At 38.1% G+C, this 17,721-nt stretch overlaps 1 protein-coding gene across 2 annotated transcripts in view; it reads left to right on the plus strand.

Annotated features, from left to right (window-relative positions):
- Ten-m (teneurin transmembrane protein Ten-m) overlaps positions 1-17,721 on the plus strand; it is a 107,958-nt gene that overhangs the window by 27,871 nt on the left and 62,366 nt on the right. For both annotated transcript variants that reach the window (XM_028303578.1, XM_028303579.1), the window contains one exon: positions 10,842-10,880. In XM_028303578.1, coding sequence (XP_028159379.1) covers positions 10,844-10,880 — 37 coding nt within the window. In that variant the 5' untranslated portion in view covers positions 10,842-10,843. Of the gene's footprint in view, positions 1-10,841; positions 10,881-17,721 lie in introns of those variants that run through there.

Genomic DNA, 17,721 nt, shown 5'->3' on the forward strand with positions numbered 1-17,721 from the left:
CTTTGGCTCATTGCGTGCGACCAAGATTGTTAAAATGGAAAGTAAAATACCGTTGTATTTAGCTATCTTTCGGAAATACATATTGTGATATGTCCCTTGATAAAACAGTGAAAGCTCAGAAGCTCGAACCCAAAAGCTCTAAGACATTACAAGCCGCTTCCGCTTATCGCTCGCGGCAGCTCCATTGGACGCGATTAAGGCGCGGGGCCTCTTCAGCCCATATTCAAGGGTCTTAAGATTTGTTAATTACTGGAAACATTAAATTTAACAACCATCCGCCGTAATAAAAATGCTTCAGCGGCGAATTTTCCAAGTTATTGTTGGGAATATGAATTCCAATTCGGAGACTGTGGATTGTAAATGTTGGTAATTATTGGGCAAATAGCCTTATTCCAGGCTTATAGCTGCTGTAAATAGGCTCGGGTTCAAAAGGTATAAATCTCAGACCTGTATTATCAAATATTAAATACATACTTAGGAATAAATTCAAGCCTGTGATTGTTTCGAATATTGAATTTCAAGCAATTACAAGAGACACATAGAAGTAATTTATGTTCTGCATAAAAGTATTTATCATCATCATCATTTCAGCCATAGGACGTCCACTGCTGAACATAGGCCTCCCCCAATGCTTTCCACGTTGATCGACTGGTAGCGGCCTGCGTCCAGCGCTTCCCTGCTTCCTTTACGATGTCGTCGGTCCACCTTGTAAGTGTAGTAAAGTATTTATAAAGCGCTTTAAACAGGCTTGATATTTGAATAGAATTTCTATAGAATTTTGAGCATTTGTTTCATAGTAAGGAGCATGGCATTCTGTGATACTTATGCTTTTTGCACCTTCTAACTTTAACAAACGTCAAAACTCTGTCAAATTCCATACAAAATCACCTTTTATTGTTATAGTTATGGTTAAAGTAAGGTGGTAAACTTAGCCCTAGAGATCGTTTTATCCATGAAGACGCGCCCCACTATTTTTCCGCTAATGTTTGAGTGTTATCGGTACGCTTAACTTCCCTCGACCAAAAAGGCGCGTCTTCGTGGATGAAACGAACTATAATTCATTTATATCGATAGTTAGCTAACTACCCTCATTATCGGCCACACCTCGTGATAACCTTCAACCTTCACAGGGCAAGTACACGTAGAAGTTCTTTCAGACGTCTCACTCGATATCAACAAGCCTAATGTAAAGCTATGTCGACAGAGATTAATGGAAGGCCCGCACTCGCTACGTAGCGCGGATTATACAGCCAGCTCATCACTATACAGTATAAAACAAAGTCGCTTTCCGCTGTCTGTCCCTATCATCATCATCATTTCAGCCATAGGACGTCCACTGCTGAACATAGGCCTCCCCCAATGACTTCCACATCGCACGGTTGGTAGCGGCCTGCATCCAGCGCCTCCCTGCTACCTTCTGGTCTGTCTGTCCCTATATTTATGCTTAGATCTTTAAAACTACGCAACGGATTTTGATACGATTTTTTTAATAAATAAATAATTTTTAATAAATAATTCAAGAGGAAGGTTTACATGTAAATGTATACTTAGCACCCGTACCAAGCCGGGGCGGGTCGCTAGTTTTGTATATTTTAAAATACTTATCACACCTATTTTACATCTTCAAGAAGAGTTTAAACAAAGACGATTGGGTAATCGATAAACTTCCTCAAATTTTAGTTTGAGTAGGTACACTACTTTAACTCATAACTTCATAAGTCTAAACGTCTTTCATTTGACACACAATATTGTGTGGTGGTGCTCATTCTCATACAATATGCCCCTAGTTAACAACAAAGACAATCAGTGTCAAATAGTCCGTGACACCCGAAGTGGCCAAAAAGTCAATAACACAACCTTTTAGTACAAGCTTTGCTTAGTTTGGGACTAGAAGCGCAGTGTAAAATGTCCAAGGATATTTATTTATTATTTATTTATTTTTCTAATTTTCACAAAGACGTGTTGCGAACTTATAGGCTACTTTGTTTTTCGCGAAGTATTTAACGCTGACTGCACCTACCTAGGTAGGATTTGTGAAGAAAATACATTATCTCTTTTGATAGCACTGGTTCTACTACTTGAGCTGTGGCCAGGCTCCATATAGCCGCTTAGTGCTTTAAAGTTGGGTGTGACGCAAACTTACTTTGCCCTGACGATGGTTTGATTTCTTGGACTTGTTTTAAAGTATCTTTTCGCTTGCAGTTTTATAAGAATCTAACTGGCTTAGGCTTCATGATTGATACCAAGGGATTATGCTGGGACCAAACTCGTAATCTATATTTAATTTTTTATTCTAAAAGCGAAAGGGCACTGATTAACTGACTGACTCACTCATCACGAAATCTCAGAAACTACAATTGCTCGGAGTCTCAAATTTTGGATGGGGGTTCCTTTGGTTTTCTCCTCACTGTTCTCTCCTTGGTTCCTTAGGTGCTCACTAAGAACGGATTTTACGAAACTCCACACTTATGAGGGTAAAACGGGATCCACGCGTACGAAGTCGCAAGCGGTCGCTAGTTGTCCATATACGGAGTATCATCTTAAACTAGGCCTACCCGTTTATAACAAGTGATGTGTTTGGACCAATATTAATAGTAGGTAGTCGCAATAGACATCCTAACACAGTGTATATTCTGGTCCGTGAGCACGTAGAATTTAGTCCAATGACCCCTAGCTACCCATCCTTATCGCTCGCGCGTAATTATGTTGCTATCGCGCTCGCACACTGACTGCGGCCGCCCGTCGCACAGTCGCGACAGCAATATAATTACGCGCGAGCGATAAGGATGGGTAGCTAGGGGTCACTGGACAAAATTATACGTGCTCACGGACCGGGCTTTAGGTACCTACTGTAGGTAGCTCAAAGGCGAAGTTCAAGAACCTTTTACATTTTTGAGGGCAGGACATAAAAAGCTCTTGCTTTTTATTTATGTTCGTCGTAAACTTTTAAGCAGTCAGTAGGTAGCGGGGCGAGTTAAATTGGAAAAATTCATAAGTTGAAGATTTACGCGGGTCCGGTGGCGGATTAGCATATTAATTGCGACGAGAAGTTCCGCCTTCTATTACTGGTGATTGCTGGGTTAAGAGCTTTCATGTACGTAGAAAATAATTTAAATGCAAGCAGACAGGTATTTTCGAGTTTGGACTATCCAACTGCAAAGAGTCACCGTGATTGCCTCCTGTGGCATGTATTAACGAAACCTACCAACATTACTTTAAAAATATTTATTCATTTATTTATTTTTGGGAAACATACAGTTACAATATATTTATTTATTTATTTATTTATTTATTAATAGGTACAGTTACAGTACATAGAATACTACTTATTTAGTAAAAAATACAGCTACAAATCACTTACAAATCTATGGACCAATTACAACTGCACACAACTATGCCTAATAACTTAAGTGCTTAGATAAACAACAAAAACTAATGTTAGCTACAACAACAACTAATCCAACAATCTAATCAGCATTTCTTAATTTATTTTTATTAACCCGAAATGTATGCTGGAACATGTCCTTGTCAACGTCAAGACTATTGTAGGCCCTGCACATTCTGTAAATAGGGTGATTTACTGAGACATTATTTGTAGCGAGTGGTACATGAAACAGCTGAGGTCGACGCACTGAACGTTTCGGAACCCTAAACAGTATATTTTGAAGCAGTGAAGAGTCGAGTAATTTAACTTAGGTGCAGTAAGAAAACACATAAAAAAATTGAGATTCCACAGTTAAATATATTTAACCCTTCAACGGCCAACAAACTAATAGAGCAAAGAATATAAGCTTTCGAATTCAAATTTCGAATGGCGGCGTGTCAACCCGTCCGCTGCTACAGACTTATTTGGTATCGCGCCATATACAGCGGCCGGTAGGACCAGTGCAGTGCCGCCATCTACGGACGCATTCCCCGGGCAACTTGGCTCAGTTGTAGTGGACTCCGACACATGTCAGAGTTTCTATGCCGGATAAAGGAAGCTGTCAATGTATTGTGTAATGGAAAGGCAATGTTATTATGTAAAGTGTTTGCCAAACAAGGCCATAGGCTTGGTCGTCCGAGCTAAGATATACTGGAAAATATTATAATACTGTTGAATCGTATTCATTGCCGACAATATGACGTAACTTATTTTCTTTTCTATATGATTTAACAAACCAGGCGATCAAATTTCATTGAAAACGCTGGTTTTGTTTGCGCAATTCAGAAATCAATCAACTATTTAAACAATCATTTGACACGAATTACGATGTGTCGTCAAACAGACAGTCCTTCAACTAAATAAATTGATAATGTTTATCGGGTCGAAATAGAACCTGACTGGTATTTTAATTTGAAATGCATAAAACCATTCTATCAATATTTATGTATGCGTAATTTGCGTATCATGCATTCTTCTCGTCAAAATATCAATGGCCGATGCCTACCAAATGACTATTGAATGTGCCGAAATAAAAACGGTCCGAAATAGGGAACAATGAATCACATAAAATCCTTTTCTGCCATTACGTAAGTCTCTTAAAATACCGAACCGAGGGTCCAGCAACTAAGATCGGTATCAACGCAAAAGCAATATCCTTTCGGCTAAACTAAAACGTATTATTTTCGCGAGAGAAAACTTCATAGAGTCGTAAGAAAAAATCGATGGTATCTTGTCAGTTGGTCCGCGGCAGCAATAAATCATGGCGCGAGTGACGCCGAGTGAGATAGCTATCTACTTGTTGATCTGGCTGCGACTTGGATCGCGTTAGGGAAATATTAATGCGGGTCGCATTTAGGCCGCAAGATAGAATATCAGATGCGAAAATGTTTTTGTGTGAATTTTGCGCATTGCTGGTAAGACGCATCTCGCTAAAGAGATTTGTCGCGAAATTGGTTTTTGATAAGAGCAAAAGAGTTTAAATCAAGGGTAAGCTTTTTCCACCTTTCTTGGTAGCATTTATTTTTTTTACCATCCAACCATTTTCATCTAACCATTTTCAACACAATGTAAACTCAGCGTAATCACGACATGAACATCGGCAGCCGGCTATTTAAGACGTTGCCGGCAGCGCAGTCGTTTATGGCTCGACGATGGGTCGCCCGTCCGAGTAGACTCGCGCCGTGTCGTATCGTAAGCGGTCGGCCCGCGCGGCAGGCAACGGGTTAACAAATCCCCACACAAGTTGAGATTAAACCTGATAATTGGACAACCAGTTAATTTAAGTTAATAATTTGTTGTTGCGAAAGTGGATAATCTTCGTTCCTTAAACGGATACGTTCTGCGGTAATAATTACACACAACATTATACGCGTTATAAGTGTGAGTAATTGCGGTTTTTAATTGAAAGTAATTTTCGGTCGTGTTCATTTTTTGGAAATAATTTTGACAGACAGTTTTCGACTTTTTCGATTTCATCTTAAAGTTAAATTCGACATTTACAATTAAAAAATAAACATTATCAAAAGCTGCTTTAACGTAACCTTAAATTAATGTCTATTAATCTAAATAATCTCCTATTTTAATACAAAACGAGGTTATTCAAACATTGTTTTAATCGCAACGCCATTAATAGTTGTTTGAATTATTTTCTACTAAAATATTACAAACTAAATAACTTAAGCAAACTGATTAATATTTATATTTTGAGTGAGTCTATCCTAGTAGTTTTATAATCTACTCCACCACATTTAGTTATTAAAGAGGCTTAAAATTGTGTATTTTTATTAATTCGAATAATAAGCGAAAAAACTAAAGTTTTGAAGCACAAAATGATATTTTTTTAGACAATCCTTTTTAGAAATCCTTTTGTACCTGAGTGTTGGCCAAACTGCAAATTAAATACACAAAGACCTTTACTAAAATTGTGAATTCAACCCAAAATCTCTAAGTCGAGAGAATGTCACATTCTGGCCACTTGACGCCAACGTGTTAATTAGGTTAGTAATAAAAAACAATCCACAGCCACAATTTTCGTACCGCGTCGCTTTGAAAGCAGCCGGGCGGGTGCGACGACGCTGCTGGGAGCAGGTTAACCATTACTCCATATACGGACAGACAGACCTACCTCGTAATTGAGATACGACTGCGATATTAAGTATACTGCACGACGAGAGGTTAATCTGACGAATATACGAAAATGGACAATAATTCGCTGACATTAAGCCAATGATAACTTTCAATATAATCGATGACATTATTCTTTGAATCGCCGTAAAAGTATGATGATTATAAGATAGAGGTATTATTTCCTTTACGTGCTTAGGTACCTATATAAATGTATAGACGTCCATTTTCTCAGTCATCATCATCATCATTTCAGCCATAGAGCGTTTATTGCTGAAAATAAGCCTCCCCCAATGATTTTCATATTGACCGCTTGGTAGCGGCCTGCATCCAGCGCCTTCCTTTATGAGGTTGTTTGTCCACCTTGTAGGTGGACGTCCCACTGCGCTTTCTGGTTCTTTTCATTTTCTCAATGTTATATCAAAATAGCAAAATAATTTCGTCAAAAAGCTCAAATCAACGTATTCACAAATCGTATTTATGTCACCGCGGCAATATCGATTTTATGATTCTCAATACCGATACCGATTGATCGGTAGATCACGCCGAATGGGCCGGGTCGTAAGACAATCGGGCTGACCTGCGCGTGACCGCCGATGACAATAAACAGGGCTGGGGGATATGCTTCAAACATTTTATGTTAGGTACAAATCGAAAATTCCATCTTGAAAATTAAAACTAGTAACTTTAACGCAACCAAGGACGCTACCAACCGGACAACATGGGAAGCATTGGGGGAGGCCTATGTTCAGCAGTGGACCTCCTATGGCTGAGATGATGAGGATGAACCAAGAACGCTGAGATGATGATGATGATGATAATGATGAACCAAGAACGCAAGAATTATACATTAGGTTTGAGTTGCACCACTTTACTTTAATCGTAATTATTACAATTTTATTACCGTTGTTTTTTTATGGAATTTAACAGATTTTTGACGTTTGTTAAAGTTAAAGTAAGATGGTGCAATGGTGGCGGTCTCAGCCTTAGTAATTAGTTAGATATTGACTTCAAGTCAGACGCCTTCAAAAGTGTCCAAATCGATCCAAAAAAAGTTCTAAAAGCTTGGCCGCCAATAAAAATTGATCATCTCTTTATATCAGGCCTCCCCGTTGTGGGTCAAAAAAAGTTAAAATAAACAACCCGGGTGTCAGTCCCCTAAACTACAAATGTATCGGCCACCGCTCGTGCTTCCGTGTCGTGATCCGTAGCACGCGCCGCGGCCGGTCGTGGGCCGGTCGTGTCGTCCGGTCGGACGCGGTCGTGACGTCACAGACGTGACGACACGGCTTTGTGGACGCCGACTGTCATTGGGTTGGTGAATCGATTGTTTTTGTAAATTGATTTAGACTTTTGGTGAACCGTTCTTTACATTTGGCCAAATGTGTATGAACAATATTATTTTATCTTGTTAAGTGGTACCTACTACGTTCCAATTTAAAGTTAACAAATAGAAAGCCCAACTGCTTTATGCCATAATTTATTAAATTAAGGATTCCTTCACTCAATCAAGTTGTTAATATGGTCTTAAGGTAGAGCAAACTCAAAAATACTCTTTCACAACCTATGACTGCATAATTTTCCTTTAAGAATATAGGGTGTCCTAACTTACTTGACTGCCATATATCATTAGCACACCGACACCACACATCCATATGACAATAGTAATGGTTTTTTTACCTACATTTTCGCAGCATACCTACTAAATCACCCTGAATAGAGTCCCGCAAGAAAAGGTCCGCTGGGCGCGCACAATGAAATAAACACTCGTGCCCATATGTGCCAATGGAATGGAATATTTTTGCGTTTATTATTTGCGAAGCAAATTTTCCGAGCGGCTGTACACAAGGGGAAAGGGAGCAGTAGGCTCGCTTCGGATTAGTCCAGTCCAAAGAATATCATATCACAGTAGATCAGCATTATTCTTTACCTTATACTGATAGAGACCTGTTTCAATATAGAAAATTAAGCAGAGCAAAGGAAAGAAAGTATAAAACGAATTTAAAATATCCCGCCAGACGTAACTTAGGTTGACACAGTCCAAAGACTAATTATTAAGAATTAGGTATGTACCTAGGATAGTCTAATAAAATTATCTAACTAATTAGTCTTAAAAACGTGCCCTTGAAGCACGGAATATGCTTAAGCTTGCTTATTTTTACAGACACTCGAATTGATTCAGATATATCATAATCATAGTAAGAACAAATATGCAAAACTAGCGGCCGCCCGCGACTTCGTACGCGTGAATCCCGTTTTTCCCGCTAATTCCCGTTCCCGTGTGAATTCCGGAAATTCCTTTCTTAGTGCACCTCTACGGTACCTAAGCTACGTCCCTTCCAAATTTCAAGTGCCTACGTTTAGCCGTTTAGGCTGTGTGTTGATCTGTCAGTCAGTCAGTCAGTTTCTCCTTTTATATATTTAGATAATGTTACCCCTGATGTTTCCCCCTAGAATCAAACCGAAAATTCCCTGGTCGAGAGAATGCACCTCTCAAACCACGAAATCAAGACACTATGGTAAATTTACACCCTATATTGTACACCTACTACATTCCTTCTGAATCTTCTGGCCTTGTGTGCCGAATGCCGTCGGCGTTCGTCGTCTGTTTCCAACGTTCCTTTTTTAATGTGTGACGATTTTGTAATGCAGGGAGAGGAAAGTGTTTGTGAAGCAAAAATATATTTAAAGCGGAGGCTCTTAGGAGTGGGGTTTTGAAAATCCCTTATTAGTTTATGCTCATTACTTTATACAGGGTGTCCTGTGTGTAATATTGTGTGGGAGGCGGGTTAGCTTACGGTAAAATAGCAATTCGACCTCTGAGTGCTTTTAGAGTGAATTACTTTATTTGTGTACCTAAAATACAGAATATATTGTCATTCTAAACCGAGGTAACATAAACCAGTATAATTATTACTAGCTTTCCGCCCGCGGCTTCGCGCCCGTCGACTACATTATCTACATATTTTACGGAACCCTATTTTTTTCCAAAATAAAATTTAGCCTATGTTACTCGTGGATAATGTAGCTTTCAAATGGTGAAAGAATTTTTAAAAACGGTCCAGTAGTTTTCGAGCCTATTCATTACAACCAAACAAACAAACAAAGTTTTCCTCTTTATATTATTTATTATTATATTATGTAGATTAACGGGATAGCTACCATGTACCTTGTTTACGAGTCTCCGATATTTCGACACTGTTGCAAGCGCCATGATCACGAAGTAACAATAATAAAAATAATCCCGTTAATAAGCGATAACAATTATTCTAATGTTAGTGACCATGAAAGTTTAAAACAAAACATTAATGTGACCACTCCTTCACCTTTTGTCAGATTAAAAACTATACCAAAAGCTCTATTTACCCATTTTAGCGGCTACTTACACCACTTCCGTTCTAAACGTGTCCTAAAATGACTAAAACAACTATATTTCATTGGGCGCGAGGAATTTGTACAAAAGGTTAGAACAATAAGAGTGATGTACTATGGGAACTGACAACGGTAGGTACAGCCGCTCACACAAATTTTAATGCTTTTTTAGTTTTTATTTCAATTTTATTTTTGACAAAATAAAAAGCTTTTCTGACTATAGACGAAAGTTTGAATTAATTTTACAAGTAGATATCTATGAAACGAGATTATTTACCGCAACGCAAGAATGAAGACACAAACGGCTAAAGCTTTCCTTGTTACTTGAAATGGTGAAAAAATACATGTCATTCTAAAATATCTTCACAAAATTAAATAGTAAGATATCCTACTTTACTACTTAGTTATTTGTTTGCTTTCTAGATTGACCTGTACATATAAAATATGCGACACAGAATTGCACTGCAACGTTTCACTGCTTTCTTCAAATCAAAACTTTTCTCTACTTTTTGCCATCGCCCAGAACTGAATTGAAAATCGAAAAACCCTAGTCGGAATGTCCTCGCAAATTAAATATCTTGTCTGCGTGTACGTGTGCTTCGAGGTGCTAAACGGTACAAAATGTCGGGCCCACAGACGGGGCGGGCAATTAGCACGTGTCCGATGTACTCGCCCGTCGCCATGGCAACGGAACACCGCGTTAAACAAACTAATTGGGCGACGCTTTTATCGGCGACTGTACTTCATATACAATAATGAATGAACGTCAGTAATTGATGAATGAAATTTTAATTTGTGCCATGCACCTATTAATTTAAATTCGTTTGTTCAATTACCCCACTGATGAGCTACGGTTTCTTTCGTTAAATCCATCGGTTATTCCAACATTTTCATGTTAATGCCGCTTATTTAATATGGAAATGTAATAATGCGAGGAATTGTGGGTATTGCAATTATTATTGGATAATTCACTTTGCCTTCCCACGAATGAGTATTCCTGGGACGAAAAACAGAATTTAATTACATTGTAGGTACTGAAGGAATTTCCAGGATTATTATTTTCAGGAATTCTGCCTGTCCCCTCCAAAATTTTATAAATTTATTCATACTCTCATTTGCTCTTTAAAATTATTGTACATACAGATGAAAGACGACACGTGGGTTGTTAATACCTTTTAAAACAGGTAACATTCATATTTCACGAGAGATTTCTAAAGAAATCATGTAAGATTTACAAAGTTTCAAATAAGATTTTGTAATTAACGAGCATGAAATAATTATATTCGTTAGTAGAACATCAATATTTATCCTTCAAGTTTAAGCTTATTAATAAAGTTTCTGTGTTCTAACGTCTCTCCTACGCCCTTAATTCAAGTATTTTCAATGAGATATATTTTAATTGTATTTTCCTTTGTTTTAGGCATGCTGAGATCCACATACGACCGGCCAGATCACGAACGTAAGTCACATAAATTATTATAAATATTATGAGAAGGCTCATTTGCTCAAAAACTCACTAAATAACACTACATAATTTAAACTTAGAGGCTGATTTTTCAATCGTCAGATATCTTTTATCTGAAGAATAAACTTGTCGTTTTGACATATTTCTTATACTGAAACTGTCAATGTGCCAAACTAATTCTTCTGATAAGAGATCCGATATAACCTGTTAATGTCAACTGTGTGAAGTCAGTGACGATGTAGGTATAATAAGTAGCCATATATTCTAAAATAATATAATGAGCTTGTGCACTCAATATGTATAGTATTGGTCTCAAATATTTATAAAAATAATATTCACACACCTACTTAAAAATAAATTGTATTTCCAATAAACCAACACTTTTGTGTGCGAGCATCCACGCTTTTGAATGGACCGTGAATAAATAAAAAAAATTGGGTAAAAAAAACTAAATTCGCATAGAAAAGCCCGTACTGACATAATAGCCATCAATTTTTTCCATTCGACGGACGCGATATTGAGTATATCCATCACTCCTGGCGCACCTATGGCCCGTACTACCGGCTCTTTGACACTCGGGATAGGAAAAAAGAAAGAGATCTACTACCCTCGATACTTACTATGAAAGCTTGTCAAGACTCAAAAGATTTTGAATTTTTGAATCTGTGTTCTAATTTGTCAAAAGATTTGTAATAGTTGTAACTTCAGCGGTAACAAAGTTTATTGCGTCAAAATATTGTAAATATCCTACAATGCGATTTTGCAAGAAAAGTATATTACTAAATAAAACTCTTTTGTAGGTTTTTCAGGGTTCACTCTATTTGATTTTTTATTTTATTAATATTTAAGTATTTTCCCAATTAAAAACTTACAAAACTCTGATACAAACATATTCATGGTAGCGCTACTTTACACACACCCTATTGATTCAATCAGGTCGTCCGTCCGCTAGGCAGTCTGAGTCGCACTCCATAACCATTGGTAGGGTAGGATCATAAATAATTGCAGCCCCTCCCCACGCACTATCCGTCAGATAAATCAAGCACATTTGCATTTGCACGGCATTCCGCGAATTGGCGAAAAACGTTGTTGCACAGTTTCATGACGTTTACCCAAATTGACGAAAAACGTTGTTTCACCGCTTCATTGCAACGTCGAGTCGTAATATAAATAAGTGGACAGTTTCGCGTAACGCAGTTGTTGGTGATTGTACATTATGGTTTTATGTTATCGTGTAAAATATCATGAATGAAAAACTTTTCCGACCGTAGAGGTAGTTATGTCTTATGTCTTGACAAACTACATATTCATATTTATTTTAATGGGCAGTAATGCTTCAACCACACCAACGACAGGTCGCGCGGAATGTGTGCGGAAGCTGGAAACATTTAATTTTCGAATAGAACCAGTTTATTCTCTAACCTATTATTGATACCGTTTGATAGAGCTCATGAAGCACTTTCAGGATCAGTAACAAAATTCAGTTTTTTGATATATTGTAAAGTTTAGAAATAATCAAGTGAGATCACCTATCGTTTCCACCCTGTATGTAATACGCTTGTGTGTGCAAGTTTAACGCATTAAATGTGTAGAGGTGTAACTCTCAAACTACTCTACGTGGCGAAGTTCGGCCAACATTCTCGCATTCGGTTGCTTGATATAATGTATGTATGTAAGTTTGGCAAACGTTTGAGCATTTGAGCATTCGAGTGCTCAATATAATTCAGAACTACACGGGATTGGACGCAGTTTGGGACCGTTTAATTAATTTATTTGCCATTGAGAAGTTCGTAGTTCCGGGTAATGCGTGTCAGGTGAAGTTTGTTGAACAATCAGCGAATTATAGATTAGTCACATGATAAATATATTAGGTAATGTTTCTTACTTTTATTTCTGTAAATTCACAATTATTCTTACTCAACGGTGCCTCCAACCTTTAAAAGTCAATTTTTACATTCTTAATTTTTAAACTCTGTAAAATTTTAATACATCTTTATAAAATACCCAACACTTCCAAGTGTCATCTATTACATAGATATTCTAGGTGCAAACGACAGCACATCAGATTATACATTTTTGTAGCAAACTCGCCTCTATTACAACGTCATAATGACCTCATAGTGAGTGTGTCTGAACGTGCAGAAATATTTATAAATTTTAATTGCATTTTAAACCTTAATTTAGATAAATAAACTCCTCAGTGTACCTACCTATATGTCTATATTGTTTATCGCAAAGAAAGCACAAGTTTCTGATAGTTAATAGACCTATCCAAACCACCGTAATCCGGCATCCCTAATTCGCAAAATCGCTGGCAAGTAGAGATGTGCTGCAAACTGGGACCGGTAAACTAGAACCAGCAAATTACTCATTACGGCATTGGTTCCCAAAGTGGGGGCACGCCCCCCAATTTGGGAACACAGAGGAGGCCCAAAGACCTTTAAGGCTGCGTTCCCACCAGAGATGTGGGAGGATGCGTAGCGAGGAATGTGTTTGCAAAGAACCAATAGAATCGCTTCATTTACTTCGCTTTACTACATTCTACTTCTTTTCAAACACATCCCTCGCTACGCATCCTCGCACATCTCTGGTGGAAACGCAGCCTTAAAGGGGGAGCGGGCCATCTGTGTACTTAAGTATAAAAAAAACCTGCGAACGCTGAGAGAATGCATTCCAGACTGCTCGAATAAATAATCTTGACTGGAGGCGCGGAATTTTTTGTATGGTCGAAAGGGGGCGCGTCTCAAATAAGTTTGGGAACCAATGCATTACGGCATAACCGGCAAATTGCGTTAGAACCGATTGTTCCCGGGCTGATACCGAGTTGGTGATTCGCAAGTTCCTCGGTTTGCGTGAAAACTTTGGCTGAGTTAATATTAAATTAGTTTCGAACAACCGGCAAAAATATAACCGGTTTTGAGAAACAGCACGGAGTTTGTTCAGAATGTTGCTTTAAATTATGATGTATCGATTCAATTTTATGTGATTGCACTAAGTTTTTTTATTTTATGTATTTTGTTCGCGTACTGAAGTTGAAAGTAGTTATGTCATGTACGAAAGCACATCTATTGTGTTATTTAGTTGTAACAGGTGCGATTTTGCTTCAAAAATGTCTAAGGCTATAATTTTTTACACTTTTAGTGATTGCATATAATCTACCGCTAAAATGGGTGATAAAAATCAATTAAACCTCAAAATCTTTTAAGCTTCCTCATCTATGTTAATCGGTCCGAATCGAGGTCGTCATCGTATCTGAAAAAGTGCAATTTCCTTCGGAGAGAATATCATTTCCTCGGAAGCGGCGGGAGATTCCGCCAATTTTATGTCATCTAAACTTTTTCTTATTAACCACCTTTCTATCCCCTTTCAGTTTTCACGGGAAAGATCCGTGCGTTTACCTTATAATCAATCTTTAAAAAGTTCGGATCACAAAAACAGCATGGCGTACTTTTTTTGAAATGTGATTTTTATTTTTAATTCCATTGTGATGGTCTCGCATAAAATAAACTTTTTTATCTGTAGCAACGACTTTCGATGTAAAAGGCACATTTTGCGCGGGACCTCCAGTTTATTTAATCACCCCTTTTGTGTAACTCGTAAAAGTAACATCGCAAGGTTATCCGGCAGATGCGATATCGCCCAAACTTAAAACAATAACAATGCCGAGGCTCGTTACGGACTCGCGCTTGGACCACAATGAAGGTGGGCACAGTGACTCTATCTAGGGTTATAGACATGAAAGCCTGGTCCGTAAGCACGTAGAATTTTGTCCAATGACCCTAGCTACCCATCCTTATCGCTCGCGCGTAATTATGTTGCTATCGCGCTCGCACACTCACTGCGGGTGCCAGTCGCACCGTCGCGACAGCAATATAATTACGCGCGAGCGATAAGGATGGATAGCTAGGGGTCATTGGACAAAATTCTACGTGCTCACGGACCGGGCATTATACAATGCTTAAACCCCTTTATGAAATTTCATTGTCATGATATGCCACGCGTACTATATCCATATCTTTAAATTTCACTTTAGCTCGCAAGGTCAAACATTTTCTCCAATGTTTGGAATTGAGTCTTAGCTTCTAATCTTACGTATGTAGAAATATGTTCTTCAAGTTCCCAAGAAAAATACAAACTTTTTCCTGGTTTCTATGCTAAGAATTCCTTCACGAAATGAATGGGAATTAAGAGTTCATGTTTACATTTAGACTTGCTCTACGCAATCCTACTGCATTGCTATTTATTGCGCTAAACGCTCAACTGAAATGAAAAAAGACGCTTCTCTCAACGACTACCTGAATCACTTTTCTGTTTAACGAAGGACAATGTCGTTAAGTGCGGAAGAGGGCCGATTTAACGGAAAAACTCCGTTATCTATGTAACGATCGGGCATTATTTCACGGGATGGGAGCCCGAAGTGAATTTGCATTATTTTTTACCGTTATACGCGGCTGACACTCAAACTGGAGTTTTCTTTGTTGGCCGAACAAAGCCAGCTGAGTTTCCGTTTTACACTAAAGCCCTTTAAACGATGTTTTTCTTGAGCGACAGTGCGAATGAAAAATTACTCTGTTATTGTAGTCGTTACATCGATACTCTTTTTGTGATCGAAATCGGCTGTGTCACTTCACTGCGGCGCTTAGCTCGGCGAGTCGGCTCAAATCGTGCTACAAAAGCTTTTTACAACAAAAAAAAGTATGTAGTTTGTAGGACACAAAACGTAAATGGTGTTTTGTAAAAATGTACTAAGAACTGGTATTTTCTTGGCCAGTGAATGGAGAATCCACTGATGTAACGTAGATTTTATTTGAAAAAATATACCGGTATTATTCACATCCCTATTCAAATTCATACTCGTTAACCCTTTAATACGCATGAAAATACTCCGACATAAGCTTTATTGAAATTCCCAAAAGTGGATTAATCTAGATCGTTCTAGATCGAATTAGATAATTCTAAGACGTACTCGTTATATTCTACGGGCGTTTTAAACCAATTTCAAATTCAATGTACATTACAATTCATTAGGGAGGCGATTTCGAGCAGCACTCGTTACCCACCTCCTAAAATTTCTTGAGGATTACCTATTGGACGATTCGTATGCAAATTTTAAACGGCAACCGTTCGTCTTGCTTGGTTTCGGGAGTCTGCGAGATTGGATTTGTTTCAATGTTACGTTACATCGTGTTTCTTATCGCATTATCGGTAAGTAACGATCCGAGTCGAACAAATTAATTGCCTATCAAACGGTGGAAATCGGAATCTCCAGTGTATTAAAGTACCATTACAAAATCTGACGATTTGATAAATGTGGTTCATAACGCGTATTGTATCCTTGCTATTTCAAGTTTCAAGTTGTGACGATAGGTTTAGTAGTTATTTAATTTTGAGCATTACTTGCATCTCAAACTAATTTGAAAATTATAACTTGAAAAATTCGTGGGTTCAATTCCTTTTTAAGCAGTTCAATTTTTTAAAGCTATTTATAATTTTCAGATACGTTTAGTATTCCAATCCTCTTCTTTGAAACAATACCATTGTTTACCACCTATACCAATTCGCATTAAAGATGTAACTGAACGTATGAGTAAGACATAAACAAATGATCTCTCAGTTTTAAGACTGATTAAGTCAGAGAGATTTTTTCCAAGTAGTCTCTATGCGCATAATACACCAGCCTGCATGTGTAAATCATCCCGCCAAACAATCAGTCGAACTCCCGCGGCGCGCAGTAACTAACTACTGCACTGCAAAAATGTACCGCCGCCTCCAGTCAATTTAGATCTCCTGATATTCCTCCCCATTAAGCGACGGGTTAACTCACAAGCGGGCTGCTGAAGTACGGGTGTTTAAGGGTTAAGAAGGAGCGAAAATAGTTTATAGAGTTTTCTTATTACGAGGGCCTTTACGCAGTCGTTTTATACGCCGTCTAAAATTGTTAAATTAATTGTTACGAAAGATGAATAAGTAATGCGATAGGTCAAAATCAATTGAATCTGTTATTCGTTTTTCTTAAAATTATATGACTTCGCGAACAAATAAAGTGGTTAAAATGAGAAACATTTTTGTGTACCTACTGTATAGATTTGCATTGAATAAAAAGTGAGGTTAGCGCTGTAGTTTGACAGATGTCATCTCCTCCCGCCTTTTTTATCAAAGCCACTTTAAATTAAATTGACAACAACAACAGTTTGTTACACGCTTCATCTCCCAAACTGCGGCAGCGGCCGCGACTGCCCAGCAATATCTCGGCCCCGCGCATTCGCGCCATTTTTCGCGCAAGATATTATTATGGCCGCCCAAGGAGCCGTTCCACCACGCCGGCTTATAATTTGCAGTGTTCGGTACCGGCTCTCGCGGGACCCTAACAAACCGGTTAGACGTATATTTGGCCGTGGCATTACGTGTTCCGCAAAAAAAACAACAGTGCTGTATTAGTTCTGTGTTGCCAGCAACAAATCGTAGATGTAGCGTGAACGAGTAATGTACTGGCCGGTATGCTGTTTTTTTATTGTTACAGCTCTTTGGAAATAGGAACACAGACTATAAATTGCGCATTTTTTTGTTTGAAGTTGATTTGTAACTAAATATTCGTTTCTAAAAATTAATCAAAACATACTTGCAACATCAGAGCAGCGTACCTAATTGCTTATATTGTGATGAACTGGATCGATGATACCCATAAGTTGACGATTCATATTTTATTATCTTAATGCATCAGAGCTAGGGGGCTGGTGCGAAAGATACTTTGTTTTATAAGTCTTAAAATTACCTATCCTAATTTTGGTAAACCTCCAACCTCCAATCTCTTACACAAATATTAAGAACAAAATCA

Source organism: Ostrinia furnacalis, unplaced genomic scaffold, assembly GCF_004193835.3.
Source record: "Ostrinia furnacalis isolate ACB-3 unplaced genomic scaffold, ASM419383v2 OfSCF1253, whole genome shotgun sequence".
Classification (NCBI taxonomy): domain Eukaryota; kingdom Metazoa; phylum Arthropoda; class Insecta; order Lepidoptera; family Crambidae; genus Ostrinia; species Ostrinia furnacalis.